General features: G+C 43.2%; 1 protein-coding gene across 1 annotated transcript in view; it reads right to left on the bottom strand.

The window, feature by feature from the left end:
* Window positions 1-5,388: 5,388 nt before the first annotated feature.
* Window positions 5,389-22,370, bottom strand: part of LOC111862588 (adult-specific cuticular protein ACP-20-like) — a 23,987-nt gene continuing 7,005 nt past the window's right edge. The window contains exons 3-4 of the mRNA XM_023848093.2: window positions 10,636-10,938; window positions 5,389-5,904 (exon numbers count right to left, since the gene is read on the bottom strand). Coding sequence (XP_023703861.1) covers window positions 5,665-5,904; window positions 10,636-10,938 — 543 coding nt within the window. The 3' untranslated portion in view covers window positions 5,389-5,664. The remainder of the gene's footprint in view (window positions 5,905-10,635; window positions 10,939-22,370) is intronic.

The raw sequence follows: 22,370 nt of genomic DNA, 5'->3' as shown, positions 1-22,370 counted from the left end.
GTCATTCAATCTGCTCCGAGGGAGAATTATCTGGACTGTTTTTGATTGTCTGACGGGAGATTTCCAGTGGCGCTTTAGTATGCCATTCTTCGCAGTTAGGGAATTCCATTGGGCCCTTTGGCTTTGTACATGGGCTGCAGTTGGTGAGGTCTGTCTCCTCCAGGTTGGACCTTATGTCCTGGTCGTTCAGTTGTACCCTTCTCAGAGCTGGTGAATCCCAGCTGGCTGTGGCTACAGCCACAGTAGCTCGTACCTGCTTGACGTCTTCCTGCGCTTCGGCTTTGTAGCAGTGGGTACACTTCTCAGGAAGGGTGTCAGCATTTTTGCATTTTCCGCCTTGACGGTGCTTGGAAGTGAAGTTCTACTGTTGTAGACACTGAATAGAGTGGAAGGTTTGTCCCTGCCTGCAATACTGTCGTGTACTGGCCAAAGCTGAAACTAAGTTTCTGCCTCGTGCCATAGCAGTACACACCAGCTCCAGTGCCCTTGTTTATCTTGAAACCATCTGTATACCAGATCAGTCCCCCTTTTCTATCGGGCCGAAACCCGTCTTCCCATTCACTCCTGTCAGGAAATCTGACTGTGAAGGGTTTGAGTAATAACTTAAAATACACCGAGACCACTTCCTACTTAATCTTTTATCATTTAATCATTTGTTAATCATCTTATCATTGGACCTCCGTAATCTGAGCCACTGACAGCGTCGCTAAATACCCTAAATAAAATTATATTCTGCAGATTTAACAAGGTAACTGAGAAATCAGAGAATGGAATAAATTCTCAGATCTCACATTGGGCCTAATAAATCATCCTCTCTTTGTTCAAATTACAAGACTGATTAAAGTAATTAAAATAAGGAAGTAATTTTACTCTGGTCTTACTTTCTATAAATATTTCCTATTCTTAAGTAATACATAGATTCTATAAGTTATCAGTATTGGTTATTATTAGTTAGCAATGGAGTTCAGGCAATGTAAATGGAAGTAACCCAAAGAAACAACATAGCTGTGTCCATTCAGACCGCACGATTCTTGAACTCAGATCTGCTTAATGTGATATTTGCTTTTAGCAGCACAGCTAATTACATTACCTGTCAGCAAAACGAACTAGACATTTGTAATGTAATGTAATGGAGTTCTGTACGGGACGCTGGGGAGGAAAAAGTTAGTTGCAAAGAGTGCGGCTGTGAAAAGACTTTTTGTGTGATGTTTGGAGTGTGTAATTCAGTGAGACTGTTATAGTTCCTGTGTTAAATCTGTGGCCAGGAAACGGCTAGTGGAGACCAATAGACTGAGGACACTAGTGTGTGTGTCAGCGATCTGTAAAGTGTGGTTCCGAGTGGTGTATACAAGTGGACAATAAATAAATTCCAATCCATATCCCATCCATAGTCACATAAAAAATTGTGACAATATCATGAATATGTCCTGGGTTTGAGGTTTTCACAGTGGTGATTATGAAGATACTGTCTTCTGAAATGTGACTTTGTGCAGTGAGGTAGAAGTTCATTGGCGTGTCAAAGTAGTGTACTTACTTTCCGTCTGCTTCTTGGTTGGCGTAATATTTGATCTTGAATTGGAGAGAGTACATCCTTCGAAACGTCTGTGAGCTTCATTATACTACATGGCGTTACGTCCCATAAGATAGTGCCCATCGTCCTGAATATAGTTTAAACAAATCCATAATACAGGCCTGCATGCTCTGTTTCTTATACAGAATTTGCTTAAATATCATTGACTTATAAAAAGAGTGAATTAATAGTAATAGGAATTTTGCGTGCGCCATCGAAAGCGTTGACCAGCTTCCAACTCTTGCCCTTCCATACAGGTCAACACGGAAGTAATGCATACGTAACCTGTTATTGCCACCCGAAGGATGAATTTGTCCTCAGTTCTTCCTCTTTACTTATTTCGTGCCCATAAATAATTGACCTATTTTTCCACTGAGCGGAACATAGGGAAGAACATGTATGTGTGTGTATACACACACACACACATACACACACACAAGCTAGTGGATATATACAGCTATAACTAACTGACTTAGTGTGGAATTCTTCATCAGAATCTTATATATGCAAAGATGGTGAGGAAATTCTCCGACTTTTATGAATACGGATGGTCAACACCATTTTTACAAAAGCCTACCATTGATCACTATTATGAGCCAGATGAATCCAGTTCACACTCTCACACGTTTTTGCTTTTAATTAATCCGTTCTTATACCGTAGGGTGTCGAGGTTTTTTAATTTTATCATTTTACTGACGGTAGGACCCCTTGGACGAGTAATCAGCTTGTCGCAAGGTCTCTACTTATACACAGGACTACACAAACACAGAATAAACACATACACGCGCACACAGAACTTCTATGCCTTGTGTGGGATTCGAACCCACGATCCCGGTTTCCAAGCGAGCGAAGACAGTACATACCTTAGACCGCTCGGCTACGGTCACCGGCCTGTCTGCTTTAAGATCGTATGAATATTATTGTCCCATTTACGTGCAGATACGTGAAATGATCTCTTTAGATTTTCCGATTAAACTTTGTACGAATTTCTCATTTCACTAATGCGGGTTTCACGACCCGCCCATTTCGTCCTCCGTTCTTTCCAAGTCCGAAGCCCCGTGTAACTTTCGTACGGTGTGGGATTGTTAGCCTCCCAAAGAACACTTCAAGCTGTCCGCGATTGCTTATTCAATATACTTTCAGTTGCTCGTTGTATCAGGATGCGGTATTCTCTGTTCGTAACCAGAGTAGGGGCCCCTTAACATGAAGTGATATGCCGGAGGATATTGTCACGATTTAGGGGTGACAGTAAACGGGCTGTGGATTGGTGGATGGATTTACTTGATCTCTTATAAACTCAACTTGGAACCACAAGTAATTAAAACGCTATCACTAATCACAGTTTACAAATCACATCAGCACCCCCGAGCCTTTTTCCAGCCTTCCGTATTTTCATCAGCCGTTCCCTGACAACCGCTTCTAACAATGGAAATTTCTTCAGTATCACGGCCTCAAGTTCTATCTTCACAGTCTCCCGACGACTGACAGCTCCCAGCCTGGCTGCGATTTCACACCAATCTCCTAGTCTTCTCTTCACAGCCAGACTTTCAACTAACACTCTCAACTGACAAATACCGAGTCGCCCCAATTGTCTTCCTTATAACCATTTTGCACGGACCGTTGCCTACAAACGGGTTGCATAACACCGTTGTTTATTCGCATATTGCATAGAAACGGCTGTACATGCTACGATATGAAAGATTCTGGGTTGAGGGAACATTTATTCTTTTGAAGAATTCTATCTTCTGAGATATAACGCCATGTAGTTGAGTGAAAATCAACAAGACTACACGCCGCTAGATCCCAGAAGACAGAACTTCATAGTCAACACTGTAAGAACCTCAAATCCAGCTTTCGTCTCTTGGTTTGAAAGTTTCGCTCTTTACCGTGACAACCTACGGTTTAAGGTGCCTATAGGACATGGATATGCAGTTGTAATTTTGTTGCCCAGTACTTCCAGTTATACATTCCTCCGAATATGCTGTCGTACTGTGGAGTTGGTCACAGTAAATCATTTGCCAGTTCTTAAAAGTTATACACATTGTATTGTATTGTATTGTATTGTATTGTATTGGAGAGGGTGGGTTTCCCCATTCACTTGGACCAACTGTTGGTCCATTGTGCGTCCCCCTGTGATATTTTACCCGTCTCTATTCCCTACCGGTACTGGTGCGTGCCATCAGTCCCGACTCAGCCAGCGAGTTCGGCCTCTACTGGCTCAGCGGTATCTCGATGCTTCCCCAATCTACCAGAGGCGTTAGAGACTACTGTTGGGCGGGAAATGCCCTGAATTTGGCCCAATGGTCCCCTTGGGACATGAGGTTCTTTTACGTGCCGTAAAGCTACGACACGGGACCCACGGCTTAAAGTCCCTCCCGGAGGACTTGTTCCCAGGATTTTTCCGCCCTTAAAAATTCCACGACCTCCGCCGGGTTTCAACCCGCCTACCTTGAGTCACGAGGTTGGAACGTTACCCCTAGACTACGGAGGCCGCTAAAGTTATACATAACTATAATATGCAAGACTGGTGAAAAATATGTACTTCGAGCAAACTCTTTGATGTCTGTTGACCATTCGAAGATATTACCTCTTCCGGTTGCTTGATATGCACACATTTTACGCAGACACCTTGCAAGAAAGGAGGAGCTGGGATAGCGTAATCGGTATAGCTACTGGCTACGGCTGGACGGCCGAGGGGTCGGACTTCTAGTCCCAGTAGGGTCAAGAATTTTCTCTTCACGTCGTCCAGACCGGCTCTGGGGTGCACCGAACCTCGTATATAATGGGTAACGGAGGATTTTCCCCGTGGGTAAGGCGGCCGGGGTGTGAAGCTGACCTCCAACTAGTGCCGAGATCAGGGAAATGTGGATCTATACATACTCTCCCCCATACTCCTTCGTGGTGTAGTGCTAAATTAGTTAAGCACAGGGACAACTTTACATTACTTTGCAAGAAAGAGTAAAGAAGAGCATTTCTATCTACAGGAGCTTTCTAACAAATGACCCTAGGAGTCATTGCCTTATTTAATATTCCGGATGCACGAGCTCCTTTGTTAAATTCGTAACTGTAATTTTACTTCTTATTTTGTATAGGTGTGAAACTTGATATCTTATTCTAGAGGAACTCTAATAGATTGAGGACGTAAGGGAATATGGGGCTGAAGAGAGTATTTTAGTATATGGGAGTGAATGTCATAGATTGATGAAGAAAATTACGTAACGAGGGGATTCATAATTTTACAATTACCCTCCGACCTACGTTATTTCGACTTACTTTTAACGCGATTTTCCGTTTTTTAATTTATTTTTTAAGAAAAACTGCAACGTAATAAAAATTACGAGCATCAGTCCTGAAAATGGATTCTCCAAAGGATAAAGTGGATCGCATTATAGGTAATAGAATAAAATATATTTCAATTAAAATTTGTGGTAGTAAAGTCTGTGGAGTAATAATAGTGAACAAAATGCAATTCTTGGGAACNAAGCAGTCTTCTGGGATTTGGCACCGTGTACATGTGGTGTTAACCGACTTTTCGGAGGAACGTATCGCCTCCATCTTCAGGGTAGAAGGAAAAATATAAGAAATCCGCAAGCGAAGAGACCACGAGAACCGGTAAAAGCAGACCAATCTGCTTTTACCGGTTCGCACGGTCTCTTCGCTTGCGGATTTCTTATATTTTTCCTTCTACCCTGAAGATGGAGGCGATACGTTCCTCCGAAAAGTCGGTTAACACCACATGTACACGGTGCCAAATCCCAGAAGACTGCTTCCTTCATAGTTACCTCCGTGAAAGCCTCAAATCTTACATTTGGTGGACATGTTAATGAACTTTTGGGTTTCATAGAAGGTGGGAATTTTCGGCCAGCTCAACGACTCTACTCTTTTCAAGAAGGACTCTGCCCCATACAGTTAGTTAAAATGGCCTCTGTATGTCCAAGGAAGCATATGAATAGGCGGCAGAGAAACTTCAATTTACATAGCATTTACATTTCTTAAACGGCCGCCGACAAGGAAAGAGAATGGGTTTGAAAGTTAACGTTTATTGCCACAAAATTTGTTACAGGTTTTAACAATGGGACTAAGAATTACTGACATTACCATAACTTACTAAGGCTACTCGGACTGGCAACGGCATTGTTAGTAACTGAGTTGTGCACCTGTGCCTGGAAGCCATTGTTATCTGCGATGTACTTGACAGTTCTAACGTTGCCGTTTGGCTCCTGCAGAGAGTAATGCCCCACGACGGTATCACCGTTGCGTGCTTCCTGCTGCGAGTGGGTGTCTCCAGTTCTAGAGTCGGCTACCCGGTAGGCATAGTTGTAGCTCGGATAGGCCTGTGGAATAATGTATAATAAGTATGTTATGGACAGGGCATGCGTCACGAAGGGAGAGATGATAAAACCTGGACATTACTTGGGAGACCAGGCTTAGATGGGAGGACACAATTAAAATTAATAGGATGTAAGGATGTGGGCTGGAATCATTGGCTCACATGCCTTAGGACACTGATTTTCAAAATGTGTAGTGCTCCTGCTGGGGGAAACACGCGGATACTATTCTCGGAAAGTTATGTAGTAAGACTGAATTGATTATAATTCTCAAAATATCACAATATTTTGATTGCATTCACAAATATTAATTGCAAAAACTAGAGAGTGTTGATTTTAAAAAAGGAAAATCGAAAGAAAAAAAAGGTCTTTAAACACGCACACAAAGTTAAAGGGGAGCAATGAAATCTTTGCTAAGCTAAGGGGACGTCATTATCTATAGTTTAAAATAATGCCTCCGTATAAGGTCCAATATCGGGCTCTTTCGAATATAATAATGATTTTTCTGGATCCATGAAAAATAGTGAATAGCTTGACTGGTTGAGCTACTGTTAACTTCTCAAGAAAACTAGGCACAGTGGAATTCGCGTGTGTGTGTGCGCGTGCGTGCATGCTCTCTTGAACCTGGTTACGTAAATCCAGCACACACAGTCGATTAATATTTAATTGATCAGTGTTTTAATGGAAACGTTACTTTCACGAGGCTACACAATATGTCGTTAATCAATACTAAATGTTGCATATGTTTTACAGAAGACGAAAACATCGGTTCGAGTTGCTCAGCAATTACACCAAGTCAACAATGAAAGGGCCCGCGAAGTGGTGAGGCTAGGGCAGATATGACTTTCTGCATCTAGGAAAGTCAAGCCATCAAGTGTAAATAAGTTTAATATAAATAATCCATTTATTTATATTGTCACGTATTTAGTGACATAGACACGGGGTTTGGATTGGTAACCGGATTTATTTAACACTCAGAGAAGTAGATTCCTCAGATGCCGTTCTCGTGCCGTTACCGGCTGGCACCGTATCAAAACTCCTCAGAGTCGCAACTCGCTCACATTCTTGACTCCAACGCTCAACTTGCTGGATGCTCTAGCTATATAGCCTCGCGGCCGGCCTAATATTAAACACCGTTTCCAACAGTTCTTTATTATGGTGTCACGTGTTCGTTGCAGCGGAAACGTTTGTTAGCCGTTCCCTAGCAACAGTCGTCTCTTCTGGCTCACCTGTTCCGGTCTTTCAGTTGCCATGTCACATTTCTCCCTGCTTAAGGGTGCTCGTCTCGAGTAGCCTATAGGCGTAGCGCTATGCATTCTTCCGGTTTGTGGGGACAGAGCTTCCAAAAAGGGCCGGTGCATAAGCTGTCGGTAGTCTCTTCTTCCCTTATAAAGGGGTCCGACCCCTCCAAACTTTGCTGACACTCGTCACCTCAGCCTAATGGAAGACCCAACTATTCACTTTGCGATCTCCAGGTCTAGGGTCCGACTGTATGTCTCCTTGAGTATCCTCCTGCTTCCCGGGCGTAGCTGCCGGTTTACGCCCGTCTCTTGTCTCGTTGCCGAATGCTTTGCCTCCCCACGAACGTGACCCTCGTGTAGTACAGGAAAGCCACGGGGACAACTATTCGGTGGCCGTGGAAACATCCTGGAGGGATCCACCATCTTCTTGGGTCCGAGTTTGCAGTTGATCGTGGTATCATATGGCCAGAGACTGGTCTCCAATTCGGTCTTCAGTTGCTCCGCTAGTTCCTTATACGTGGCTCGTTCAGGGTCTCAGTGTAGAATATCAGGAGCTCGGTCCTGCGAACGGTAAGCACGTGCTTCGCCTTTTCGCATGGTGCCCCTTCGTAATGCTCCGCTACGGCCGCCGACTCTGTGGCCTCTTAAATTCTGTTGATTGTTCTCCATCTCTTCTCGGCAGCCCTTCGCCTATTCTAGCCAGGCATCCATCTTGGCTATCATCCGTTCTTGGCTTGGTTAACATCCATCCGGGAGTCGAGAGAACCCATTTGGATTTGGATTTATTCTTGGTTGGAATCCATCTTGTCCTCCGTGTTGGCCATCATAATCTCTTGATGGACTTTCGTTTCTTTTTGAAAGGTCAACAGGCGTTCCAGTATTTATTCAATTTTCGTGGTATGACGGTAGAACAGTCTACGGTCTCCAATCCAACAACTCGATTAATCCAATCTAATTGTCCCGCTTCTGACACAAGTTGTCACACGCTAGTGGCTAGACACGGGGCCTGGATTGGTAATTTAATCTGTTGAACATCTATAACTCTTAACTAGAAGTAATTATAACGCCGCCACTAATTCGCGCACTCCACTTCTCACTGCAGCACACGCCAAGCCTTCTATGTCCCTTCTTGACTCATAACTGATTCGTTGCCACTGAGACGTGTTTACTATTCCGTTGCTTAGCAACGGCCGTCTCTTCTCGCTCCACTGTGCCAGTTTCAGCCCTCATGTCACATTGGTCCCAAGTAGTGTACAGGAGTGCCTGTATTTCTTATTCCGCTTGGGAAGGGGTCGGCCCTTCCACAATGTCCTGTCACTCATTTTCCGGAGCCTGACGGAAGACACGACTATTGGCTTTTAGATCTACGGCTCGGATCTGCTTGAGGGCCGCGTTGATAGTCTTCTTGCCGCTCCTTGCTTCTCAGACGTAACTTCCTTTTCATGCCTCGGTTTGTTATGCCGTTGCTGCATTCCGGTCGCGTCCATCTTCTCTTCTCGAATGTCGGTCTTGTACAACATCGGAAGCTCGGATCTGCAGGGCGGTAAGAAGGTTCGCGCCTTCTGCGCGTGGCGCCCCTTCATAATGCCCCGCGATTACTTCTATCTTTCTTTGCTTGGCCGCCGGCACTGTGGCCTTCATTTCTTCCAGGCCAGTCCTCATTTCGGTTAGCCTTCCTCGAGGCCTTCATCTTTTCTAGGTTGGCGTCCATCTCTGCCATCATTTTGTTTTTTGATGGCCTCCATCGCTTATCCACATGCGCTTACTCTGGGCCTCATGTCTTCGAAAGCAGCATTGCTTTCGGCCCTCAGACTTTCCATGATGGCTATCCTACTTTCGCGTGCCGCCATGACTGTCAATGGATTTCAGTCCAATCTAACCGATCCGATTAATCCCACTTTGACACAAGGTGTAACCTATTTAGTGACCAGACACGGGGTTTGGATTGGCATTTGGATTTATTGAACACTTAGAACTTGTAAGGACAAATAACTGTAACAGTTTCAACAATCTACGCACTCTGCAAATCGCCGTACTGCAGCGCACATAAAGTCTTCCATGTCTTCACCAATCGCTGTCTGGGAATGGATACCAACAGTGACCTCTCTTGCTCACGTCGTTGTCGGCTGGCGTCTGTGTCACACTTAACCTACTGCTCAAAGTCAAAGTCACAATACAACCGAAGGTCAGCTAGCCAGTCAATCTTGGTATGAAGGCCCATCTGTTACATCCAGACAGTTCCTGCTCTGTCGAAGCGGGGCGCACTCCCCGACGTGAGGACGGGTCTCTCATTTGTCGCGGTCTTAGTCGGCAATGCACGTCATCTGCATGCACACATTTTGCTTCATGAGTTTTAATACAGTTTTTGTGATGGCCACTATTCTGTGTTCTGACCCTGCCCCACTGAGCTCTGTCATGATCTGCTGAAACACCGCTGCGACTGCTTTGAACATGTCATTCACAGAAAAACTGTTGACATTTGGAGTCGGAATTGACTGCCTTACAACTTGTTGTTGGTTGTGCCTCTAGGGAGGCGGGGCATGCCTGTGAAACCGGGGGCGGATGAGGCTGCTGCTGTTGCGGTGTGTTGCTGCCAGGCGCCGCCGGAAGGACAGTGCAGGGGTGGGGGTTTTGGAAGAGAACACCCCTCCTGATGCAGTCCTGGGCGTTGTCTGCGACTTTCTCTTTCTCATCTCTTCCTTGACGTTCCCGCAGCCTCGACAGTTGGAAGGATGAGGTTCCGCTTCGTCCACAAACTTGCAATTGCCCCTTTCCCGGCACTCCTTGTGCAGGTGACCGCCCCCACACCACATACAGCGGGGAGGGTGCTTGCAGATAGCCCAGACATGGCCGAATTTATGGCAGTTGTAACACTGTGACATCAGTCCGGGCTTCGTACGCCTCTGCCCTGATTGCAATATGGCGAAGGCTCGTCAGTCTGAGTATATGCTGGAACTTTGACGTCCTAGGTGAGGTTATGAGGAAGAGGGGAAGGTTTACTGTGGATATTCGTTCTGAAGTTGGATGGGTGGCTGACATTTGTTTAACGCTAATAACGTCAAAGCCAAGATCCAACAATTCATCTGAGATAAATGTAGGAAGGGAGAACGGAAGGTGCCGCATCACAACCTTTATAGGCTAATGGAATTTGGGTTAACTGTTCCGGTTTCAGCTCTCATGTCACAATATGGCCTTATATGCTTCGGGCCTTGGGGCCATTTTCAAATGCTCAGCACTATAATGAGCTGGCTATACAATTGCTATAGATCTTAGTGTAATTATAAGTAATACAGACATAAAGTATGAAAGAGGTAACAATTTTAGATGTTAAAATATTATCTTCTTTTTATGTTGTATCTTCTGTTTGAATATCTTTACAATTGCATGCATACCGCATAGTGTGTGAAACTATACCTCCACCCCCACATGAAGTGGTATTTAATTACACACAATGAAAACGTAACGTTTACATTGCTGATTATGTTATTTTACTCACGTCAAAGTCAACGGAAGGTACTCCGTGGCCTGCAGATCCTACTACACCTTTTGCGTCCCCCTGTCCTCCAGTTCTACCGCGGACAAGGGAGCCTAAGAAACCTGTGTAGCCCCCAGTACCGCTCCCGCTGGCCGCCGAGCTCACAATGACCGGATGTGCGGGGGCCGATACAGGGCCACTGAAAAAAGCGTAGGTATTGGTGTTCCCACTCGTGATACCGCCACCTCCGGGTCTCTTAATGGGGTAAAATCCTGCCTTAACGTCCAGCCATAAGGTTGTTGTCAGCAATGCAGACGCTAAAATCTGAAGAGAGAGAGAAAGAAAAGTTAATCGTTATAAGAGTTTAAAACGAAATTAATATCGTTCAGACTTCAAATAATTTAACTACATGTATCAGAGGCCTTCGAGAAGATAATAGCCGCTCAGGTGGTCAAGAAATTCCCCGCCCTTAATTGAATCCGGAATATCAGCACCGTGTCCACAAAAGCCCGGCTCTGGACCCAATACTGAGCAAGCTGAGTCCACAACACACTCACGTTCAATTTGATGAAGACCCGTCTTAATATCATTAAAGTCAGCGCCTAGATCTCCAAGCTGAAATACTGTAGGCGTTTCTCATCTCTCCGATATGTCAATCATGCCCTGCCACTGCTGTCCACATAAGTTTGATCAACATACTGCTGTGTAATTCCTCGTTATGCAGCTTTATATATCCTATTACTTCCACCTCCTTAGGTACAAATATTCTCCCAGAACTGTTCTCAAACACCCTCAGTATATGCTCTTTACTTAGATGAGAGGCCAAGCTCCCTACAATATATATATCGAGCTTATGCTTCCAAATATGCAAGTCTGCTTGAAACTAAATCATATGTCCACATTGAGACTGATGCAAGTTGCCTCATTTTAATCGCTTTCTTCAAGTTATCCTAGCAACTGGCTGGATGACTCATGTATCAACACTGGTTAATAACAATGTAGTTTAAAATTCTCTGCTAGGGTCACGTAGAACTGAAAATCTTCACCTTCAGAAGAATATGATTTTAAAAACTGTCGGATGTTAGATTCTCCAACGTAGTGTGGAACTGGGAATGCGTTAGGCGATGCTTCATACATACGTACAGCTTTATTCTCCAGGAAAACATATTTTGATATACGGCCAGCTGAGCTCAAGATTAAGTTGCATTATTCAGTGAGTAAGAGATGGCAATTTATGCAGTGACTGAACATTTTTTAAAGTACTATATTTGTTGGAGCCTGGTGAAAATTATCACTCCTTCATTTCTGTCACATATTCAGGAACATTGTTTCAAAACTTTAACGTATTGTATTTTATTATACTATATAGCTTTTTGTCGTACATAGTTGTATCTTCAATTGTCTCTATTTTGCGTTCTTACTGTTGAAATTTTAGCCGTGAGTCGTGCATTAAAGACGTTTTCTGTTTCCTCATTTTTATCCACCAAGAGGAGATAATCAAATTTTAATGGATGATTTATAAAAACAAATGCATATGTCGACAATAAATATAGTTGTCTTATGAGGCGCAAAGTTCAGAAATTTGATGATCGGCTGCCAGTGAAACTTAAAACACGGCACAAGTAACACCTTACAACACAACCTATGCATGTCATTATAAACTCCGTGCAAATTCACACACCAATTTTTCGTGCCAGTATAAGTAGCATGCCTGAAGGGCAAGGGTAAGTGGGCTTCAGCTTGCTTCTGTGACACTACGTGTATTTTAATATATTTGTTCTTATTCCGATTTACCGTTATTCTGGCCATTTTACAACGGAAGTCTCGCGAAATTTGAACGGTCTCGAATGAGTTCACACAAGTCTTGACTGCTCAATAAGTTACAAGAAGATACTGGTGTCTTCACAAATTCGCTGATTCGTTTTATACCAATTCTGGAACAGCAAAACTTGCTAGAATTCGTTTAGAAATGCACTCCATGGGGTGAAGGTGCCCATTGTATCACTTTACAAGTGAATCCTATGTTCCGCTTGAGGAAACATGACAGAGACAGCAAATATTTCTTGTGTTTCACTGTTAACAATTATTCACTTCATGACTCTTTGCTGATACCTGCAGTAGAATAGGTTCCTTGCCTGCGCTGCACTAATTTATTCGGAATTTCAGAAATTCCTGCCTCACAATAAGAATACCTCACAGTGAGGCAAAAAGTAAAACTTAGAAGTTTACGGTTTAAGCGATCCTTTTTGGAATTAAAATATCGTTCAGCTGGACATTACGTACGTTTGTTAAACTCTGCTGATCCTGCTCAAGCAACGTGAACAAGAGAACTTAGAAAGTTCACGTTTTTTTTTGTTAGCCTGTCATTGGACGACTGAGATAATATGGGATTAACTAATTACAGAACTGTCGACAAAGTCTACCAACTTGTATTTTTGGAGTCGAAAACAAATACACCACGCAGTTTTGCCAACACCGTTGCTTTCAAACCGTACTTTCAGCCTTGAAACTGGAAATATTAAGATATTACATGAATTCTATTTGATCACTATTGAAACTAATCCTACCGACCTAATGGCACTGTTTATTACAATCTAATCGATTCCAGCTGTTTGTAAGGAATGCTTTAAAAGAAGGAAACATTGCTTTAGAATACTTCAAAATGTGGCCCAGTATAATCAGAATGAGAGGGTGAAATTGAATGGGGGGCATCAGTTTCTTACACTTGGCGACGATGGAATTTACTGGGCCTATCCATGAACTGAAGCTCTGTTAGAAGCAGGAGAGGGGCTGATCTAGAAGCGAACGCAGATAAAACCACTGATATGTTAGCGTCCCGTCACCAGAATGAAAGACGAAGTAATGTAATTACAATAGCTAATATATCCTTAAAAGTCTGGAACGTCAAAATTGGCCTATTCGGAACTGCAGTAAATGGTAAAGATAAAGCTTTCCCCGTACTTAATTAATTAAAGCGACGCCATGAAGACATACGGGGGAGTGGAGATGTAACGCGGATCTTGTCACTAAATGGAGGTAAATGATGAACTTCACGCCCCTGCTGCTTAACCCCCGGGGAAATAATTACGTTCCCGAAGAAGTTAGGAGAGATTGCCTGTCTATGGCTCTGCGGTCCTTTTATTGGACCTTGGCCACTGTTTCTGAATCCTATGCACAGTCGGTAGGACTCCTTGTACAGGGGATTCAGCCCGTGACAAGGCCGCTACCTACCCACGGAACAACACAATCACAGAATAAACGCACACAGACATCCATGCCTTGAGTGGCATTCGAACCCACTATCCCAGCTTTCGAGCGAGCAAAAACAGTTCATGTCTTAGACCGCGCGGCCACTGTGTTTATGCCTTAAGAGAGATTACATTCGGGAAATATTTGCTACTCTTTAGTTCAGAACCTTAATCTCTCATTAAAGTAATAGTATGGAGTTGGGTGTTTCAGAACAGGGAGGGGAGGGTTTGGATCTAAGAAGGAGAAAACAACAGGAGAAATTGGTAAAACTGCATAATTTTTACCTTTTAACAAAATTGGCCTAAAGAAATAGGATACGAAGATGTTCGACTGGATTCTTCTGGCTCCTCTGGATAAGGATTAATGGCGGACTCTTGTGAACCTTGTGAATAAGGCAGTGAATCTCGACCTACAGAGCGACTCTTAGCTGTTACTCAGTATATGTGTTTAGTAAAGAATAGATACGAAGATTATGCCTTCAGGGATGTGACGCCATGAAGTCTGGTAGATCGTTACCGATCTTCCTGCTGTCTCTATGTTCATGGTAGAGGCGCACAGCCCAGAGGACAGTAATGCTCAAAGTCACCGCTTCTGTCGTGAATACAAGGTGAAAACTACTACAGAGCTCGTGACTCCGAAAAGTAATCCGCGAGCCTACGAAACGAAGGAGTTCGAATTTTGCTCGGGATTATCACAAATTTATTTCGGCGACGCTTGGCCAGAAATGCAGGGCAAAATCATGACATAAAAATAGGTAACAGATGTTTTGAAAATATGGCACAGTTCAGATATTTGGGAACAACTGTAACAGATCAAAACTTGATTCAGGAGGAAATTAAGAGGAGATTGAACTCGGGTAATGCTTGCTACCATTCAGTCCAGAACCTTTTGTCTTCTCGTCTGTTGTCCAAAAACATAAAAATTAGAATATACAAAACTATAATTTTGCCTGTGGTTCTGTATGGGCGTGAAACTTGGTCTCTGACATTAAGGAAGAGACATAGATTGAGAGTGTTTGAGAACAGGGTGCACAGGAGAATATTTAGACCGAAGAGAGATGAAGTGACAGGAGGTTGGAGAAAACTGCATAATGAGGAGCTTCATAACGTGTACACTTCTCCAAGTATAATTAGAATGATTAAGTGAAGGGGGCTGAGTAGGCAGGGCATGTAGCACGAATGGAAGAGAAGAGGAATGCATATAGGATATTGGTGGGAAAGCCAGATAGAAAGATACCGCTGCTTGGACAATATTAAAAAGAAACTTAGAGAGATAGGATTGGATGGTATAGATTGGATCGATCTGGCTGAGGATAGGGACCTGTGGAGGGCTCAGGTGAACACGGTAATGAAGTTTCGGGTTCCATAAAATGCTGGCAAGCTCTTGAGTATCTGCACAATTGGCAGTTTCTCAAGAACGGCTCAGCTCCATGAGTGAGTGATGCTTGGCTATAAAAATGGGTTTGACATGTTTAAAATGTTTAAACAATATAGTTGGAAACGACTGTACTATGGCCTGTTTAAAGGAACTGCGTTGAAAGTAGATGACAAGAAATTAATGTTCAGTAACTTCATAAGAGGCAGTCGGTTGAGAACGCTCTCCGAGACTTTCTGATTGCGTGTCAAGCACCTTACCGCTTTGTTAACTGAAATGTGAAGGATTTTTTTTCTTAACTACAGAATATTGAAACTTAACAGCTCTCATGCCGTTTTCTGAGGGGAACAATACCGGAAGATAAGTATAAAATTGCCATCAAGTGTATCAAATTCTTGATGATTAAATGATCTTACAGCCAAACGTAAATAGTGTAACGGCAATAATGTCTTCTACCAGCAACAGCAAGCGTACATTGTAATTCCATGTCAGATGTTATACAACAGAGCAAAACCGTCTGCAAGGATTACAGCACACTACACATTTTCTGTGAGTTCTTTTAAGAAATGATGTATTCATGTAAGATTTGAGGTTTTCACGGGGGTGACTATGAATAATGCCTCCATCTTCAAGGTAGAGAAATCCACGAGCCAGGAACCAGCGTGAGCGGTTGGCTGCAGGCTGGTTCCTCGCTCGCGGATTTTTATACTCTGAAGATGGAGGTAAAATACTTTCCTCCGAAACATCGGCTCACACAAGATCTACACGGCGCCACATCCCAGAAGACTGCATTATTCAAAGGTGTATTCGGGTTTGAAAAGTTATTTACGACCCTTTACAAGTAAATCTGTTAACTTCGATTAATCGTTTTATGCTGTGCTGAATTGTCTGAATTTAATATCTTCGCCTGTTACTATTGTTAATTTTGTGGAGGCGGGATAGCGTAGTCGATATAGAGACTGGATACTTAATTGGACGACAGAGGGGTCGGAGTGCGAGCCTTCATAGGGATAAGACTCTGGGACCCACCCAGCCTTCTAAGCAGTGGGTACTGGAGGCTCTTTTCCTGGGGGTAAAGCGGCCGAGATGTGAAGCTGAACTCGCTTCAAAATAGTGCCTAAGTCAAGAAAATGTGGATCTATACATTCACTACCCAAACACCTTCATGACATAGTGCTTAGTTACTAAAGCATATGGACAAGTTTATCTTTTCTATTACTTCCGAGAGGCGGAATTTCGGTATTAATTCCGCTTAATTATTAAGGTGCTCGTCTGTCCCCGCACGCAAGACGGTCAGTGGGTGTGAAGGTTCGGCCACACGGAGCGCTACGCAATGTTCGCTACGTACGCTACGTACGCTGTGTACACTCTGCGACGCAGCTAACATAGGGAACATAGCGTACGTAGCGCTCTGTGTGGCCGAACCTTTATGTGTTAATGGTGGAGTGGTTGTAATACGTTCTGCCTAATCACAACCTCATTATATGACGACAAATGTTTATAAAATGGTAAAAGTCGTTCCTCTGCTTAAGCATCGCACCATGAAGATATATGGGGGAGTGGAGGTACAGCTCCACCATTCTTGACCTCAGCAGTAGATAGAGATTTGTGGACAAGTTCACGTCCTGCCCCCTTACCCCCGGTAAACAGCTTCCGCTATCCCTTGGGTAGAAAGCTGGGTAGGTCTCAGAGCTGGTCTGGACGTAATGGAGGAGAGAAAAGTTTTGCCCCTGCCAGGAATCGAGCCCCGGTCGTCCATCCCGTAACTCGTCACTATACTGACTGAGCTATCCGGGCTCCAGATGATGTTTATCGTGTTGATGTTTCTTGAGGTTGTGTGGAGCTGCTTTTACAATGTGTGATGAAACATACGGAGAAGTAGCCATTTCTGCAATAGCGCAATCTAACAGACCCCTCTGATTAGATTACCATCTCTAAGATCCCCCCAAAATAGAAACTTATTGTAAATAAATAGTTTAAAACATCAAAATAACTACGTACAAAGTTCTTCTCTAGGCATCATGTACAGTGACACTCCGTAAGTTGATACAGGCTTTTACACTACAGGACGTCTCTTCTGCAGAGCCTTGCTACTTCTATTTTACGTGGGTCCCCTAAAATAGAGATCTATTCTCCGCATTGCTTGTTATTTGTGTTTATTTTGATTGGGTTTCTAATGAAATGGATCTTCACGAAACTCTGTAGGAAAGCCAGGTTAACACTCTCAGGTCAAAATTTTCAGCTATTTCAATACAGAGATCGTGCAAAATGTTTAATGTATTACTAATGTGTTTTTTGGTTTTATTCGCAGTATATTTAACGATACCCAATAATTCAGGCACTACTGCATCGAATGATAGGATGATACGAATAATGATTTGGAAAAATGCAATAGGATACGGTCGTGGCCTGATATGGCGGAGTCCCGGCATGTGTCCGGCGGGACTGAGAGAATCAAGGAAAAACTGAATCAGGATAGTCGGTGTCCGAGACTATGTTCGAACCGAGCACCTTCTGAATAGGAGTCACAAAAGTTGCCGCTTGATCCATCTTGTCTAACTATTGTAGAGCCATTCACTTGAGGACCGTGAAAATCTGTATATAGAGAGAACTGTTACGAGTAAGAAAGTTTTGCGGCATGTACTGTCTTCGCTCGCTTGGAAACCTGGATCGTGGGGTCGAATCCCACTCAGGGCATGGATGTTTAGTTTGTGTACAGGTAGAGGCCTTGCGACGAGCTGATCACCCGCCCAAGGAGTCCTACCGAATGTGTAAGATCCAGGAAAACCGAAGTGAACGGAGTTCATAGAGGCAGGCCTAGGCTCACTGGGGCTGTAGTGCCAAGGAAAAAAAAAGAAGTTTTGCTGTAGTGACGTTCAAGAGAACTTAAAAATTTGTAACGAATAATACTTCAGCTTGTATGTGTATCTGGTCGAACGTTACGCCGAGATTGGAGATTTCTGGTAGAATTTAGCGCAGAAAATTTGTATTAAAACTTGCCGAAGAAATTATGCTTTTCAAACTCATCAACCAATTTAAACCACGTCGTTAAAGCTAATGCATGTAAATGGCTAATACCTCCTATTTTGTCATTATGTATACTTGTTACGAGTTAGGGGCTGTAGCACGTATGGATATTCCACAAAATTCTGTCAGTAAAAGGAAATCGAAAGTAGCCATGCTTCAGTTGGGTTTCATGTTTCTACCAGTACCTCTTGACAGAAACACCGTTTATTTTATCAGTATGTTTTTCTAGAACATCTGAAGCTCATAGCGAGCACAATTAGTGAAATCGTGATTTTATTGGCCGTCAAGGACTGTCTGTATAGGTAATGTATCTCCCACAGGGCACGTCGTAGAAAAAAGAACCGATAAAAATTAAAGATGTTCTGCTTGGAGAGACAACTTAGGGAAATTGTTATTGTTGCTGCTACATGTCTGTGATCGAATCCAAGCAATCTTATTTTCCCATTGCTTCCTCCATAGGATAGGCTTTGGGATCGTGACAAAGATGGGATCATTGCTAGGATGCAGGATGAACGCCCAGAATATCTTCTGTTGCTGCGATGCGAGGAACACCCAAATTAATACCTTCTGTTGCTAGGAAATTGGATGAAACCCAAGCGCTCTTCTGCTGTTGCTATGATACGGAGGAGAGCCTAAGCTATCTTCTGCTGTTGCTGTGTTACGGAAGAAAACCGAAACCGTCTTCTACTGTTGCTAGTATGCGGGGAAACCCCAAAATCCTACGCTGTTGCTAGGATACTGGAGTAAATCCAGTCTTATCATCCGCCGTTGCTAGATAAGGGAGATGAATTGCGATAGTATGAACATGGGAAAGAAAGAAGTGAGAAAAGACGGAAGGAGACGAAGGTACAAAATGGATAAGGGTACGGAAGGGCGGAGATGAGGGAATTGTTTCAGCTCGACGGAGGGAGAAGAAGAGAAGGGGGGGGGAATAATAATAATAATAATAATAATAATAGAACGGACAAGGGATGGAAAAGAAAGAATGGAAAGAGATAAAACACGAACGGTTATACAGAAAAGGAAGAAGGAAATGGTTACCTCTCGTCAAATTTGACGTGTAATGTAAGTACCGGCAACAGCCACGGATAACAAGAGAGTTTCCAAAATTACAGTGCAGGTTTTTATTGCACAGGAACATAAGTAATCTATATGAATATGGATCAGTCGTAAGGTTTTCTATGAAAACCGTAGCTAGAGGTGGGAAATGACAAATTTCTGCAGTGAAATTTCAGTGGTTTTATGCTGGTCTGAAATAAAATAGTTAAACAGCCATTCACTAGACTTATCAACAGGTGATTCCTTTGTCCTTTCATTTTTCTTTTAATCACAGTTTTTTTTTGCTTGCTTAACGACCCTTCCGCCGGTTAAGATTATAAAGCATCGATACTGAAGCAGTGTGGTTCATTTGTAACTCAGTATTTAAAACATTGCATTTACTATATCTTCAGTAACTTATATATATGTTCTATTTTCTTTATTCATCCGTATTATAATATGTTTGTCACCGACACTATGAATATCTCATAAATGCTGAAACCTCTCTCATAACCTGCCTTGTCATATGTTACACAGCACGTCTCGGAGTTGTGAAACGAGGCACTGTTAGCCCACAAAGAAATATATGAAACAGATTAGATTTTAGATTAACCACTTTGGTTTATTACTGTTGCAAGCCCACTAACATGAATGAGCTGACTGCTGAGTCGTAGGCCTTCAGTTGTTCCACCCTCTGCGGTTTTCCTGTTATGACGATTATTGAATTACTGCAGCTAGGAACGTGCTGTTTGGATTTACGTTGACTAGTAATGTCTCTTTTTAAGTTTTGTTTGTAGCTGTGTGTGTGTTGAAAGTTATTAGAACTGAGAACGAATTCAAAATTGAAGTTGCAAAACCTAAAATGAGGCTTGGGAGACCTTTGCGCAAATAGAAGATGTTATGGCTAAACTCCTAACCCCCATGCACATTTAAGACATTTTTTGGACGTTCTAGATAGAACTAAGACGTTGGGTGGCATATAATACAGTTTATATGAGCTGAAGTTGCAACATAACACAAATTTTGAAGGGAGTATGGAGGTCGCTGTTCTGTATTGATGTAATCGAAGCAAGTACCGAATATCAGTGGTATACGTGAGGAGGACATGCTGTGTAAAAGCATATCAGAGTGGTGCTTCATTGCACATTGCACCCACCGCCATGAAGCCCTAATGTCTGTGATCAATACTGGCTGCATTCTGCAATCCAAGTAAGAAAGCTGAGAAACCGAACTGAAGCCAAAATTGGGGAGGAACGTTATATGGTTAGACAGACTGGTAGATTTAAGCAAGTCTGTGAACACTGAGCAACATGGAATAATATTATTCAAATGTGAGTGTAATTTACTTTGTTTTTAAGTGCAGTTTATAATCAATGGCTCTGTCTTTGCTTAGTAGTAAACCTTACTATGATACCCACACTCAGCACTTAGGAGCGCCTCCTATACGTTAGAATTCCTAGAAAGCGTGACCTTATGGTCTGGTATCAGCGAACCATAGAGAGAGGTTCAGGCGTCGGAACCCTGTACCAAATGTCCTTTCCTTCCTGTTTATTGCAAGTAAGCGACATCGGAGAGATTTAGGGAACTTTCTCCCCCGGTGATGTGCGCTTTACAAGGCATGGCAGCGGCAGGATATCTGCCCCCTCTATCCTCGACTACTGCAGAAGTATAATAGCACATGTACTTCCCGATCCCTATTCTTCAGATGCCGGTCACGGTAGCTGAGCGCTCTAAGGCATGGACTGTCTTCGCTCGCTCGGAATCCGGGATCGTGGGTCCAAATCCCACACAAGACATGGATGCTTGGTGTGTGTATGCGTTTATTGGCTGTTTGTGTTGTCCTGTGTTTAGGTACAGACCTTGCGACGAGCTGATCACCCGTCCAGGGAGTCCTACCGTCTGTAAAAATGATCAATGGGACTGATAAAGAAGCCCTATGCTCCAAAGTTGGAGCTAAGAGGAAGCAAAAAAAAATGTTTTATATAGAAGGCATCTTCTGACTTAAGGCATATGACAAGGAGGTATTTTCGGAGACTGCATTCGGACTTACTGAAACGTTGTTACTGTAAGTTATTTTCAGAGGTACCAATGCACATGCTAGTAGCATAAAAGATAACAATTTCAACATAACATTTCATTATACGGCTAATAGCTCGAACATACAGTGGTCTTCATAAAAGATAAACGGTGGAAACAGTGATAATAGATAACAAGTTTCGAATTGTATGCGAAGCCCACTTGTAATTTTATTTATTTCACAACCTATAGTCCATTCGCGGAGACGAGAGAGTCCTCGTAAACAAATGCACGCGGTATCTCCTTCGCTCTTTGAATGAAATCATGCAGCGATCACGCGATGCGTGTACCGTTGCAGGGGCGTTCAAAGTTCAGTCTGAATGCAGGTTAATGTGGGTCCGAATGCAGTGAGTACACTGAAGTAACTGCGCGCTTTGTCCACTCCTTGCTGTCAGCTGTGGCGAAGCGGGGCTTGCTTTCTTTACGCTGTCTCGTCTCCGCGAATGGACTATAGATCTCGCACTTGTTCAATGTAATTCAAAGAACAGAGCCCTAAACCCGGCGAGTTTTGTTGCACCATTTGATAGAGGGTCAAATTAATGTCGCAGTTAACTTCGATACACGTGGTATAGTGAAATGAGTTTTGAAGTGATCATGTTCAAGGCATACTCGTGTGCCTTCAGGCCTGTTATTCCACTTACGTTGAAGTTACAATGAGAATAGAGGCCCTATTCAAGAGCAGATGAAACGATGAACATACTGAGGTGACAGATGAACGTGAGAGATGAATTCTAGTCTCTCAGATATGGTGATGAACAGGGTGAATGGCGTGTCCGGACCTCACCACCTGCTCGTGGAACCCGGTGTGTTTGTCAGCGGTGTAGTGTACTGTACGGGCGGTGCCATCCGGTTCTACCAACTGCGACAGTTTCGCCGTCAACGTTTCTCAACCTGCTTCTTTGAGGTCACGAATGTGTTTCCTTCATTCCGTACTTGACCTCGTGCATGGGATGGCCCTGAATAGACTAATTATAACTTAATATTTATTTAAA

The sequence above is a fragment of the Cryptotermes secundus genome, unplaced genomic scaffold (genome assembly GCF_002891405.2).
Source record: "Cryptotermes secundus unplaced genomic scaffold, Csec_1.0 scaffold1768, whole genome shotgun sequence".
NCBI classification, from domain to species: domain Eukaryota; kingdom Metazoa; phylum Arthropoda; class Insecta; order Blattodea; family Kalotermitidae; genus Cryptotermes; species Cryptotermes secundus.
Note: the sequence above shows the minus strand (reverse complement) of the source record. Positions and strands in the feature narration are given on the sequence as shown.